Below are 13,273 nucleotides of genomic sequence, written 5' to 3'. Positions count from 1 at the left end.
GTGTCCACTTTTGGTTCTTTTATTTTAGGGGTGGGAGGGATCAGGAGGAGTGGGAGGTGGAAGCTAGAGGGACTGGGGGTTCTGAAGCTGCGGAGGGGGCCGCCTTGAGGGCAGAGGGTTTGGGGGGTGGTCTGTGGGGCTCAGGCGCCGTGGGGACACCGGCAGACTGGTAGCCTTCGGTCAGGGGGTGCTGCCTGTGCCTCCTCTGCCGAGGTCCCTGCTCTTCATCCAGGTCACTAGGGGAGAGAGAAAGGAGGCAGCCCAGTCACCAAGCGTCTGTTTTCACAGGTGCACTGGGCACACCAGCTGGTGGCTGTTGGGAGCTTCTGGTTCTCGGCTGGTGCTGAGGGCTGCACCAGGGAGGGCAGACCCGCTGGTGAGCTCTGCCGTCAGAACTGCTCAGGCTCCAGCTGCCCCTGTGCTGACCCAGCCTGGGACTCTCAGGGCTCTTTGGAAGCTCCCGGAAGACAGCGCTGCTTCCCCTGAGCCCCTCTGCAGAGTGCGGCCTCTAGGGCCCCGTTCACGCTGGAATGTGCCCACTGGACAGTTTTCTTTGCAATCCTCCCAAGTTGGAGGCGGCTTACCCATCTCAGACACAGCTGGCCCCTGGTGTTTGTTCAAAGCCTCCGCTGTCACAGCAGTGACAGCCCTGGTGTTGCGTGTCTCACCAGGCCTCCCCGACGCTTGGCCGCATCCACCCAAGGTGCCTGCCCTGGGCTTGCTGGCCACCAGCGTGGCCTGGCTGCCTCCCCATGGAGGACCCACCCCACGCTGGCCTTTCCGTCCTTAACCTCCTTGGCTCTGATGAATGACCGTCGCCTCTGCCCCCAGTCCTCCTCTCTCTCTCTTTTTTTTTTTTTCCTTTTTTGTAAGATTTATTTATATGAAAGTCAGAGTTACACAGAGAAGAAGCAGAGAAAGAGGTCTTCCATCTGCTGGTTCACTCCCCAGATGGCCACAGCGGTCGGAGCTGTGCTGATCTGATGCCAGGAGCCAGGAGTTTTCTCTGGGTCTCCCACGCGGGTGCAGGGGCCCAAGGACTTGAGCCATCTTCTACTGATTTCCCAGGCCGTAGCAGAGAGCTGGATCAGAAGTGGAGCAGCTGGGACTAGAACCAGTGCTCATATGGGATGCCGGCACTGCAGGTGGCGGCTTTACCCACTAAGCCACAGCACCACTCCCCCCCACTGCCCAGGTCCTCTTCTGCTTGGCTACTCACTGGCTCTCTCCTCTGGCTGCGTGGCTGTGACATGGCCGTCCTCAAGCCCCCCACCCTCGTGGGGCCGGCTCTCCCTCCTGGCCACTGGCCCTGCTCTCACATCTCATCAGCACACAGACCCTGGCCAGACTGCCCTGGCTCCTCAGCTCCTCCCCCTGGCCCCAGGCCAGTCATCTCAGGTGCTTCCTAGATGCCCAATTCTCTCCCCCATCTCGTCCTTCCCCTGAGCTGCCCAGGAAAAGCCATCAGCATTCAGATCCTGTCCGTGGCTGCCACATTTGTCCGAGAAAACCACGTAACCAGGCACAGACAGCAGGTTATGGGTCCCAACATCACTGGGGCCTCCCTCACTGGCTTATTTGCACACTCCCCTAAGCAGGTATTTCCGCCTCCGCCACCCACTCCTTGAAACCTTTATTCCACTCCCAGCCACCCTTTTGCTGTCTCAGCAGGTGCCCTCACCTCCTACTCCCCTGAGAAAGGCCAGGCCACCCGCTCCAGTAGGCTCAGCTTGGCACACAGGAGTCTGGAGCTCCCCTCCTGCCTGGGGCCAGCCTGCTGGTCTCGAAGGCCATCTTGTCCATCTGGCCCTGGGACCCAGCCCTCCCCTGATAGTGCGCTTTCGTCCACTTCTTAAATGCTCAGTCTTCCTATGCTTGCATATGGAAAGATCTTGGAGGGGCAGCCGTTGAGCCCATCTGGGAACATCGCGTTCCGTGCCAGAGTGCCTGGGTTCGAGCCCCAGCTCTACTTCCTCTCCAGTCTCCTGCAGATGCGCACCCTGGAAGGTGGCAGGTGATGGCTCAAGTACTTGGGCCCCTGCTGCCCACATGGGAGACCAGATGGAGTTCTTGTCTCCAAGCTTTGGCCTGGCCCAGCCCTGGCTGTTGTGGGCATCTGAGCAGTGAGTCGGCAGGTGGGAAATGCTTCTCCCTCTCTTGTGTCTGACTCTGTCATGAAAATAAATAAAAATGTAAAAATAAAGTCTTTTAATGCTGGGTCCCCTTCAAGCTCTGTCGTGTAAGGCTGACTCCTTCCTCTTCTTCATCACCAAGCTTTCCCTTCCTTCCTTCCTATTTATTTATTTATTGACAGGCAGAGTGGACAGAGACAGAGAGAAAGGTCTTCCTTTTTTGCTGTTGGTTCATCCTCCAACGGCCGCCACGGCCAGCACGCTGTGGCCAGTGCATCGTGCTGATCCGAAGCCAGGAGCCAGGTGCTTCTCCTGGTCTCCCATGGGGTGCAGGGCCCAAGCACTTGGGCCATCCTCCACTGCACTCCCTGGCCACAGCAGAGAGCTGGCCTGGAAGGGGGGCAACCGGGACAGAATCCGGTGCCCCAACCGGGACTAGAACCCGGTGTGCCGGCACCGCAGGCAGAGGATTAGCCTAGTGAGCCGCAGCGCCATCCCCTTCCTTCCTTTTTAAAGATTGTTGAAAGGCAGAGTTACAGAGAGGCAGAAGCAGAGAGAGTAAGAAAGGTCTTCCATCTGCTGGTTCACTCCCAGATGGCTGCAATGGATGGAGCTGGGCCCATTTGAAGCCAGGAGCCAGGAGCTTCATCAGGGTCTCCCATGCAGGCGCAGAGGCCCAAGGACTTGGGCCATCCTCCACTGCTTTCCCAGGCCACAGCAGAGAGCTGGATCGGAAGTGGAGCAGCCAAGATTTGAACCGGCGTGCATATGGGACGCTGGCACTGCAGGTGGTGGCTTTACCGGCTAGGCCAAAGTGCTGGCCCCCAAGCTTCCTTTTCTTCTTCTCCTCTTCCTCCTCCTCCTCTTCCTCTTCCTCCTCCTTCTTTTTGTAAAGACTAATGTGTTGGAAAGGCAGAGTGCCAGAGAGGTAGAGACAAGGAGAGATCTCCCATTCACTGGTTCACTTCCTATATGGCCGCAACAGCTAAAGGGTAGGCCTGGCTAAAGCCAGGAGCCAGCAACTCCATCCTGGTCTCCCAGGTGGGTGGCAGGGAGACAAAGACGGGGGCCGTCGTCTGCTTCCCAGGGCGCGTTAGCAAGGAGCTGGATGGGAAGAGCAATGCTGCTATACAGGATGCTGGCGTCACCAGCAGCAGCCTACCTGCCGCGCTGCCACGCTGGCCCCCACGTCTGAGTCCTCTGTGCCACCCGCTCCTCAACCCACCATGGCTGGAGGCTGGCCTTGAAAGCTTCCCACAGGAGGAGGTGGTTAGCCTGTGCGTAAGGTACGTGTAGCAACTGGGTTTGGAACCAGCTTCCTAACTCCGGCTTGGCCAGTGCGGGCCCTGGGAGGCAGTGGTGATGGCTCAGGAATTAGGTCCCTGCCACCCACATAGGAGACCTCCTTTGTCTATGTGTGTGTGTGTAAGTTTTTTTTTTTTTTTTTTTTTTTTTTTTTTTTTTTTAATTTTTGACGGGCAGAGTGGACAGTGAGAGAGAGAGACAGAGAGAAAGGTCTTCCTTTGCCGTTGGTTCACCCTCCAATGGCCGCCGCTGCAGCCGGCGCACCGCGCTGATCCGATGGCAGGAGCCAGGATCCAGGTGCTTTTCCTGGTCTCCCATGGGGTGCAGGGCCCAAGCACCTGGGCCATCCTCCACTGCACTCCCTGGCCATAGCAGAGAGCTGGCCTGGAAGAGGGGCAACCGGGACAGAATCCGGCGCCCCAACCGGGTCTAGAACCCGGTGTGCCGGCGCCGCAAGGTGGAGGATTAGCCTATTGAGCCACGGCGCCGGCTGTGTGTGTAAGTTTTTTAAATTTATTTATTTATCTGGAAGGCAGAACAACAGGGAGATTTTGTTCATCAGCTTATTGGCTCCTCACATGCAGCTGGGGCTGAGCCCAGGAAATCCATCCGGGTCTCCCACGTGGGTGGCAGGGACCCAAGTATATGAGCTGTCACCTGCGGCCTCCCAGGGTGCACATCCATAGGCAGCTGGATTGGAAGCAGAGGCAGGACCCTATCCCAGGCAGTCCAACATGGGGTACAGGCACCCCAAGCAGTGTTTTTTGTTTTGTTTTGTTTTTGTTTGTTTTTTTGTTTTTGTTTTTTGACAGGCAGAGTGTACAGTGAGAGAGAGAGACAGAGAGAAAGGTCTTCCTTTTGCCGTTGGTTCACCCTCCAATGGCCGCCGCGGCCGGCGCGCTGCAACCAGTGCACCGCGCCGATCTGATGGCAGGAGCCAGGTACTTATCCTGGTCTCCCATGGGGTGCAGGGCCCAAGCACTTGGGCCATCCTCCACTGCACTCCGTGGCCACAGCAGAGAGCTGGCCTGGAAGAGGGGCAACCGAGACAGAATCTGGTGCCCCGACCGGGACTAGAACCCGGTGTGCCGGTGCCGCAAGGCGGAGGATTAGCCTAGTGAGCCGCGGTGCCGGCCTCCAAGCAGTGTTTTAACCCACCGAACTGAAACCCCCACCCCAGGACATGTGGATGAAGTTCCCAAGCTCCCAGCTTTAGCTCCGGCTGTTGCAAGCACGCCAGGAACAAACCAGCAGGTAAGAGTGGTCCCTTTCTCTCCTCAAATAAATAAATAAATATTTTTAAAACATTCCCAAAAGCCACCCAGCGATGGTTCCGGACCATCTCATAGCCGTCCTGGCTCCAGGCTGCCCCCCCCCCTTTCTCAGCCCCACCCCCACCCTCTGCTTGTGATTGAGCTCCTCAGGGTTCTGTCCCTGGCCGTCTTCTCTCTCTGGCCCCGTCCTCCGCCAGGAGGATCTAGTTCTTCCTCTCTCTAAGTCAACAGCCGCCCAAAAGACACCTCCAGCCCAGAGCCCTGCCCCCTTCCCACCGCCCCGGGGCATCCCCAGCTGGCTGCCCTACAGATAACCTCCTCAAAGATCTCAAATTGGGCCGCCCTCTCTCCCAGAACCCATCTTTGGCCAAGCAGAGAAATCCCCGTGGCTCTCAGCTCCTGGGCCTGTGGCGGGCGGGCGTGACTGCCCCCCCCCACCCCCGCGCGCCTGGGAGAGCGTCCTCTCCCTTCCTGCTCCAGCCAGCCTCAGTTCTGCCTCCTCTGCTGATGGCAAACGGGACACCGGCTCTTCCCAGCCCGGCAGCTTCAATCCGCGGTGCTAGCCCACCTCCCCACCTGCCCCTCCCTGCCCCCAGCTCAGCTTCCAAATCCACCTCCCAGGCAGGCAGGACCTCCAGCCTGGCGCCCCCCCCCACCCCCCGCCTTTATTTACCGTCCTGAATGTGTCACATTGTCCAGGCCTTCCCTGGAATGCTACCCTCCGCTTCTCAGCCCACAAGACGCAGAGTGCCCCCAGCCCGGTGTGTTTCCACCTCTCTAATGCACCCCCTGTCCTCGTGGGGTGTGCTCTGCTCCTTTATCCGGCTGTTCCCCATGCTGTTGTGACCTAAGTGATGTCACCCCCCTTCCCTCCGCCCCACCCCAGCACTCTGCAAACCTCAGCTCCTTCCCTCCTGTCCACCCCCAGTCCAGGCACCCAGGAAGCCCTCCGTGCACACGACGCCCCTCCCCTCCGGGCTGCCAGGGGCAGCTCCTTCCGCCTCGCGCTCACCTGGACTCGGAGCTGGACTCCCCGCCAAGGGCTTCCTGGAGCTGCTGCCGCAGCCGCCGCTCCTCCTCGGGGTCTTTCCTCCCAGCGGCAGCCAGCCAGAGCCGGGGGCCTTCCTCGTCACTGGAGTCCCTGAACAAGTTCCCGGTCTCAGGAACCCGGTGTCCCCGGGGGAGGGCGGGGGGAGGGCGGCCCCTCTCGATGCTGCCACAGACTCCAGCCACCCCACCTCGCCTGAGCACTCACAGCTCCAGCTCCAGGTCCCCCTGGTAGGAGAGGGGAGCCGTGCACACGGAGCAGGTGTTGTCCAGGAGGCGGAAGCAGGTATGGCAGTAGAGGCCTGAGGGCGGCCAGGACAGAGAGGGGGAGCCTGAGCCTACCCCACCACGCCCTGTGCCACCCTTGCTGGGAGCATCCCTGACAGTGCGCACACCAGGGAGCTGCTGTGGTGGCCTGGCGTACAGCTCCTGTCCACAGCGGGGAGAAAAGGCACTCCCTGGGGGCCCTGGGGACTGCCACACAGGGAGGGGGCCGCAGCCAAGATCATGTGCCCGGATGGTGAGCCCCAGTGGGGAGAGGCCCCTGCCCAGGGATCTCACCGCGGCAGCCGGGGGTGCTGCAGGACACAAAGTCCTCCATGTCCCCATCGTCCTGGGACTGTCCGCAGCCCAGGCAGTAGGCCTGGCGCCGCCGGTAGTGGTTGGCAATCGGGCTCAGGCAGGGGCACCTGAGGAGAGGGGTTTGCAGCTGCTAAGCAGGCCAGGCCCTCCAGCTTGGCCTCGGGGGCCTTCCTGCCTCCCCCTCTGACTGCCACATCCCCCTTCCTCCCTGCACTGCCTACCCTGAAACCCATCCCCTCTCCTCCAGGAATGAACAGTGTGGCATGGACACTCTTCAACTAAACCCTTGACACTTCGGGAGGACACTGGTCCGCTCTGACCCCTGGCTCTTTTCCTGTCCCCTCTCACCTCCGCCTGCAGGGAAGGCCAGTGGGCTCACCAGCTGGCCAGCACTTGGAGGACGCTGCCACGGCTGTGGTCAGCCGCACGCCGCCTCACTGTGCGGTGCAGCGCATCCAACAGGCTGGTCCGGCGACTCAGAAGTACGTTGTAGAGGTAGATAATCCTCTCCTGAGACGGGGGAGGTGAGGGATGGCACCCCACTTGATCCTGGACGTGACGTCAGCCTGAAAGGCCCTCTGCACCCATCTCCGCTCCCCGTCCTTTCCTTCCCTCCAGCTCCTGTGACTCCTTTGAGGCTTGGCTGCAGCTCCCCTTCCTCCAGGAAGCCCCTGGGACTTCCCCAGACAGAGCGACCCTCTCCCTGCTCTGAGTTCCCACAGCTCTTTATTCATTCCTCAGCAAAAGCACTATTTAAATCATAACGTCACGTGAAAAGCCTGTCCAAGGGCCTGCCTGTAGATGTGACTGCCGGGCTCCTCCTGGGGTCCTTGGAGAGGAGCACAGCGCCTGGCGCCTGGTAGGTGCTCAGTAAGTGAGCCGTCACACAGCGAGTCTCCATTCACATCTCCACCTGCTCACCCTGCTTCCGGCAGCCCCACCCCTGCCCTGCCATGGTTTTAGCCCAAGTCTGGAGCAAGCTCTGGCTTGGGCAGCCCTGCCCCAGGAGGCACCATTTCTCCCAGCCCGCTCCGGGGCCTAGCGACCCGCAGTCCGGGTAACCTGCTGTGGATTGCCACCAGAGGAGAGAGGACAGGGGTTGCGGAAGAACTCCAAGCTCTCGAAGCCAAGCCAGCTGGCTGGGAGCTCAGCCCCCTGGGGAGGGGCAGGGCGGGTGGTGGGGGCCTCACCTGCTCCCGGGATGGGTAGTAGGAGGCACAGATGAGCCGCCGCAGCCGACTGACGTAGTGGCCACACAGAGTGACAAAGAAGCACAGGCCATACATGGCACCTGGGAGCACACGGGGCTGTGAGCCTCGCCCAGCCCCCACAGCCCACTATTCTGGGCTCCCTCGCCCTCGGGGCTGTGGCTGATACCGATGACTATGTAACCAGTGGTGTCGGGCTCCGAGGGATGAAGGAGGCAGCGCCGGGACAAGATGCTGATGTTGCCTTGTTGTAGGACATCGAATGCCGACACCAGGTCACGGTAGATAGTGCCGGTGTAGCCAACTCCCTCCACGGTTATGGACACTAACACGGGGCCTGGCACAGGGACACTGTGTGAGGGACACTCGCGGCAGGTGCCCACGTCCTCTGGAGGGTGGCTGGCGGAAGCCTGCCCTGCCCCTCCCGCGCCCTATCCCACTGGTGTCTGGTCCACCCGCCCAGGCCACAGGTCTGAGATGACCTCAGCAGTCTGTCAGTGCACCCTCTGCCTCCATGAGCACCCAGAAACACTTACTGTGTTAGTAGTGTGTTGTAAGTTATTTGAAAGGCAAAGGGACACAGAGGAGACAGAGTTCCTATCCACCCATTAACTCCCCAGGTGCTCACACCAGCCAGAGCTCATCTTCCCACGCGGGTGGCAGGGACCCAAGTAACTGAGCCATCACCTGTTGTCTCCCGGGGTGCACATTAGCAGGAAGCTGGGTCATAAGCAGAGCCGGGGACCTAGGCACTCTGATAAAGGAGACAGCATTCTAAGTGCTGTGCCAAGCGCCCACCCCAGGAAGAGCTCCTTTGAATCACGGCCTGAGTACTGGCCGCAGGCCCGGGACTGCTCTGCTCTTGGGGGGTTTCTGTGTTTTGCTGCTGTGCTCCAGGAGCCCTGGCTCGCAGAGTTGGGACAACGACCTTCCTCGGCCGGCTGGTGGCACGCTGCCGTTGTGGCCCTAGCGGCCACTGGACACACAGTTTCCTTTGTCTCTTACGAAGATCCCAGCGCTCAGATGGAGAAACCCGCCTGACAGACGACAGAGCTGGGACTCGAAGCCAGGCCGGTGGGACTCCGGCGGAGCTTCTGTCTTTGCTCTGTCGTGCCGTGACCTTGACCTGCACACAGGTATTACCAGGCAGTCGGAAGAAGGGCGTGGGTGGTGACTTGGGGACACTCGGGCCACCCCTCGGGATGAGGGGAGGCTGGGAGGTGCAGGTGCAGGCACTCACTGCGGGCCACGACCTCTCCCTGCAGCTGGTACCGGGCCAGGTCGAGCACCCAGAAGACGGAGTAGTCCAGGAAGACCAGGAGCAGGACCAGGAGGAGGTGGCGCATGAGGCTGAAGGTGTCCAGGATGTAGAACACCTGCTCCCATCGGGACAGGAAGATGGAACCTGCGAGCACTGCGCTGGTCAGAAGGCCGCGCCCCGTGCCCCTCCCCTTGGACCCCAGCCCCTGGGGAGGGTACCTGCCCCTGCCTAGGCCTGTTTGCTCATCTGGAAGAGGGGAGGAAGGCAGCTGGGAGGACCCACGGGCAGGGCGTCCCCCACCCCACCCCCACGCGCTGGAGGTGCAGGCACACCTTCCCTTCCCTCCTCCTCCCCTGCACCAGGATCACTCTTGCCCCTCCCCCTGCATCCAGGTTCCCTTTCATTTGCACTCCCTGCCCAGAGAGCCGCCCCCTCCCTGCTTCCCTTCCTTTGCTCCCTGTCCACTCCCTGCCTCCCACTCCTGAGGGCTCCCCCTAGCCTGACATGTCCTTAGGGCCTGGGTCATGGCACCTCCCTCTGGCCCTGCACCAAGCCTGCCTGGAGTTGGGGGAGCCCTGGCCTCCCGCCCCATGCTCGGGGCCCACACCGGGCTGGATGTAGCGTCCGGCCTCATGGGCACTGAGCGGCAACACCGTGGGCAGCCCCGCCAGGGAGCGGACGGCCTCCATGCGCAGGAATCGCTTGGTGATGTAGACGTTGTCAAAATCGTCCCAGTTCAGGTAACAGTACCGGTAAAACAGGGCCCTGGGGGTGGAGAGCACCCTGAGCAGCCCGCCGCCCGCAGCCCGTCCGCACCGCAGGCCCCGCAGTGCTCACTGGAGGTACAGAAGCGTGATCAGCAGAGGCATGGTGTAGCCCATCAGCGCCAGCACCTCCCGGATGTGGTAGAGCTTCAGGCTGACAGCCTCCTGCAAGTCCAAGGCCACCTGCGACAGGCTCCTCGAGGCATTGAGATCCACAGAGAAGTAGTGCGTGGCCGTCATGTTGAACTCAAACTCCCTGCGCACCCGGTTAATCAGCTCCATCACAGCTGGGGCCCCGGGGAGGAAGCAGAGTCAGGAAGGGGGCAGGGGTGTCCCTGGGGGAGCAGGGGGGAGCAGAAAGAGATGGGGGGCAGGGGTGTCCCTGGAGGAGCAGTGGGGAGCAGAGAGAGATGGGGGACAGGGGTGTCCCTGGGGGAGCAGGGGGGAGCAGAGAGATGGGGGGCAGGGGTTCCCTGGGGAGCAGGGCAGGGGGAGCAGAGAGAGATGGGGGGCAGGGGTGTCCCTGGGGAAGCAGGGGGGGAGCAGAGAGATGGGGGACAGGGGTTCCCTGGGGAGCAGGGCGGGGGAGCAGAGAGATGGGGGGCAGGGGTGTCCCTGTGGGAACAGGGCCGGGGGAGCAGAGAGATGGGGGGCAGGGGTGTCCCTGTGGGAACAGGGCCGGGGAAGCAGAGAGATGGGGGGCAGGGGTGTCCCTGAGGGAGCAGGGGGGAGCAGAGAGATGGGGGGCAGGGGTGTCCCTGAGGGAGCAGGGTGGGGGGAGCAGAGAGAGATGGGGGCAGGGGTGTCCCTGGGGGAGCAGGGGGGAGCAGAGAGATGGGGGGCAGGGGTATCCCTGTGGGAGCAGGGTGGGGGGAGCAGAGAGAGATGGGGGGCAGGGGTGTCCCTGGGGAGCAGGGCAGGGGGAGCAGAGAGATGGGGGGCAGGGGTATCCCTGTGGGAGCAGGGTGGGGGGAGCAGAGAGAGATGGGGGGCAGGGGTGTCCCTGGGGAGCAGGGCAGGGGGAGCAGAGAGATGGGGGGCAGGGGGAGCAGAGAGATGGGGGGCAGGGCAGGGGGAGCAGAGAGAGATGGGGGCAGGGGTGTCCCTGGGGGAGCAGGGGGGAAGCAGAGAGATGGGGGGCAGGGGTGTCCCTAGGGAGCAGGGCAGGGGGAGCAGAGAGAGATGGGGGGCAGGGGTGTCCCTGGGGGAGCAGGGGGAGAGCAGAGAGATGGGGGGGCAGGAGTGTCTCTGGGGGAGCAGGGGGAGAGCAGAGAGATGGGGGGGCAGGAGTGTCTCTGGGGAGCAGGGTAGGGGGAGCAGAGAGATGGGGGGCAGGGCGGGGGGAGCAGAGAGAGATGGGGGGCAGGGGTGTCCCTGAGGGAGCAGGGCGGGGGGAGCAGACAGATGGGGGGCAGGGGTGTCCCTGGGGAGCAGGGCAGGGGGAGCAGACAGATGGGGGGCAGGGGTGTCCCTGGGGAAGCAGGGTCGGGGGCCAGAGAGAGACGGGGGGGGGCAGAGGTGTCCCTGGGGAGCAGCCGGAACCCCCAGAGCGTGGGTGTGTGGTGGACTGCGCAGGGGACCAAGCCTGCACACCTGAGTGTGCACCTGGCCCATGAGCGACCTCAGGGACCTGGGCTGGGGGCAGGGTCGCTGCTCTGCAGCCCATCTTTGCTGAGCCGCCTCCCCTTGCTGGCCTCCATTTTCCTGTGGGGACCACGTGGACGTTGGGCTGGTGGCCTCCTGAGGCCCTCTCCCAGGGTAGGGGTAGACTGGCAGCGGCAGCAGGCTGAGGAAGGAGACCACCCAGGGGCACTGCCTGCGGCGGGGGAGGGGCTGCTCACGGGTGCCGATGGTCTTGCGCAAGAAGGGCTGGATGTACTCAGGGATGACGCAGAACACCTGGACCACTGAGAACCACAGACAGTGCAGTCAGGAGCCGGGAGGACACGCGGCCCGCCCCCCCACCCCTCCCGGCCCTGGGCCTTCTCCACTTCCGATTGGCTTCCACGTTGGCTGGAAACCTTGGCCCTACCCCACCACTGGTCTCCCACCGGCTGTCTCCAGAGGTCCTAGGCCCAGTGTGCTTGCTGGCTCTCTGTTCATCACCCCCTGGGCCCCCCGGGCCTGCCCTCCCGCCCCACCCCTACATTCCCACCCCCCGCCCCGCTCACGGCTGGCAAGTCCGCAGAGCACGAGCTTGAACGGCATGAGTGTGTAGCACAGGTGGTAGGCGCGGGGAATGACTGTCACACACTTGTCCTTGGCGTTGTCGAAGACCCGCGCACACTTGGAATACGGGTTGCCCAGCTCTGCGTTGCACACGTCGCCGATGTGCAGCAGCCAGTACCACACATTGCGCAGGGCCCTGGCTGTGGACAGCCACGGTGCTGGCACCAAGGGCCCAAGCCCCTCAGCCTCTTCCCAGGGGCCAGGACCGCCAACCAGCAGCAGAGCCCTGTGGGTGTGGCCTGCCTAGGCTGTGTCCCCTCAGGAGGGGCTGGGGGGCTGGGTGCACCTGGAACCCTCCCCCCCAGGAGGAAGGAACAACCTGGATCCGCTCCACATGCTCACCCACGTGCTTCACGCCGTCCATGATGGCCCGAAAGAACTTGCGCACCCGGTCGGCCACCACTTTGGCCCTCTGGGCAATCGCTTTAATCTTGTGCAGGGCACCTGAGGGTGGGGGCAGGGGCTCTGGGAGGCTCCCCCTCTAGGGGCTCCTTGGCAGCACTTCCCCTGGGCAGGGAGGGCAGAGACAGCTACTTTCCCCAGAACTGGGGAGTCTGGGTGCTCAGGTCTTGGGGGCTGTGGTCACCGGCAGAGGAGGAGGCCAGAGACCCACGATGGGGGTGGGGGCGGGCCAGGCCCAGACTCCGTTTCCTGCCCCGGACCCTCTGAAGTTAGATACCAGAGCAGCAGACAGCAGTGGGGCCAAAGGACCCCAGAGCATGCAGGGTGAGGGGACTCAAGGGCCAGCGGGAGAGGCGGGGGGTCCTTACTGACGAGGGGCTGCCGGGCCCTCTCCAGCATCTCAGCAGTCTGGTTCAGGGCCAGCTCTGCCCCACAGGCCACAGCCTCGCTGGCCTGGGTGAAGTTCCGCAGTGTGTTGGCACAAGGCCCCTGCAGCACCAAGCCAAAAGCGGCCACCAGCAGCAGCATCCGGCCCTGCCCTAGGGGACACAGGTGCCTTTGTGACCGGGACCCCTGCCGGGAACAGGAGCCTACGGAACAGTCCCCTAGTCCCGGAGCCGCACCCCACCCCCAGCCCTCCTGCCCCAGGACCTGCCCCGCCGGGTGCCAGGCTCACTGGAGAAGGCCTGGGGCAGCAGCAGGAACACAGTGGCGCGGACCTGGCGGGAGAAACCCATGCCCAGGCTGAGGAAGGCACCCACAGTGAGGGTGCCCACCAGGCAGCCCCAGGGGCTCAGCCCCTCCACCAGCAGCTCCAGGAGCCCGTAGACAGTAGCCAAGATCAGGCCCAGCGTGAAGCACCCAGTGCTGCGGACCACAGCCCGGGCCAGACTGGGCTCCTCTGCCACCCAGGAGTGCGCAGCGTCCTCCCTGACTCTGGGCATGGCTGCTGGGGCCAAGGTTCACCCGTCTCCCGGGAGGCCCACCGGGCTCTGTGGCCCCGGAGTGTCGCCGCGTTCCAGGGGTTCTGAGGGCTTGTGCTGTGTCCCGGCGCCCTTGAGCCAGTTCC

General features: G+C 62.9%; 1 protein-coding gene across 1 annotated transcript; it reads right to left on the bottom strand.

The window, feature by feature from the left end:
• Window positions 1–3: 3 nt before the first annotated feature.
• Window positions 4–13,148, bottom strand: DCST2 (DC-STAMP domain containing 2). Its single transcript, XM_051858609.3, is given in 16 exon segments — window positions 4–60; window positions 62–236; window positions 5,724–5,852; window positions 5,967–6,060; window positions 6,320–6,447; window positions 6,720–6,850; window positions 7,531–7,631; window positions 7,718–7,885; window positions 8,789–8,953; window positions 9,417–9,574; window positions 9,647–9,860; window positions 11,415–11,480; window positions 11,745–11,942; window positions 12,145–12,246; window positions 12,573–12,743; window positions 12,881–13,148. Coding segments are annotated over 16 exon segments (2,304 nt in total). The 3' UTR covers window positions 4–24.
• Window positions 13,149–13,273: the final 125 nt, after the last annotated feature.

The sequence above is a fragment of the Oryctolagus cuniculus genome, chromosome 7 (genome assembly GCF_051225735.1).
Source record: "Oryctolagus cuniculus isolate XC-2025 breed Fujian yellow rabbit chromosome 7, ASM5122573v1, whole genome shotgun sequence".
In the NCBI taxonomy this organism is placed as follows: domain Eukaryota; kingdom Metazoa; phylum Chordata; class Mammalia; order Lagomorpha; family Leporidae; genus Oryctolagus; species Oryctolagus cuniculus.
The sequence above is the reverse complement of the archived record's forward strand: the minus strand, read 5'-3'. Positions and strand labels throughout refer to the sequence as shown.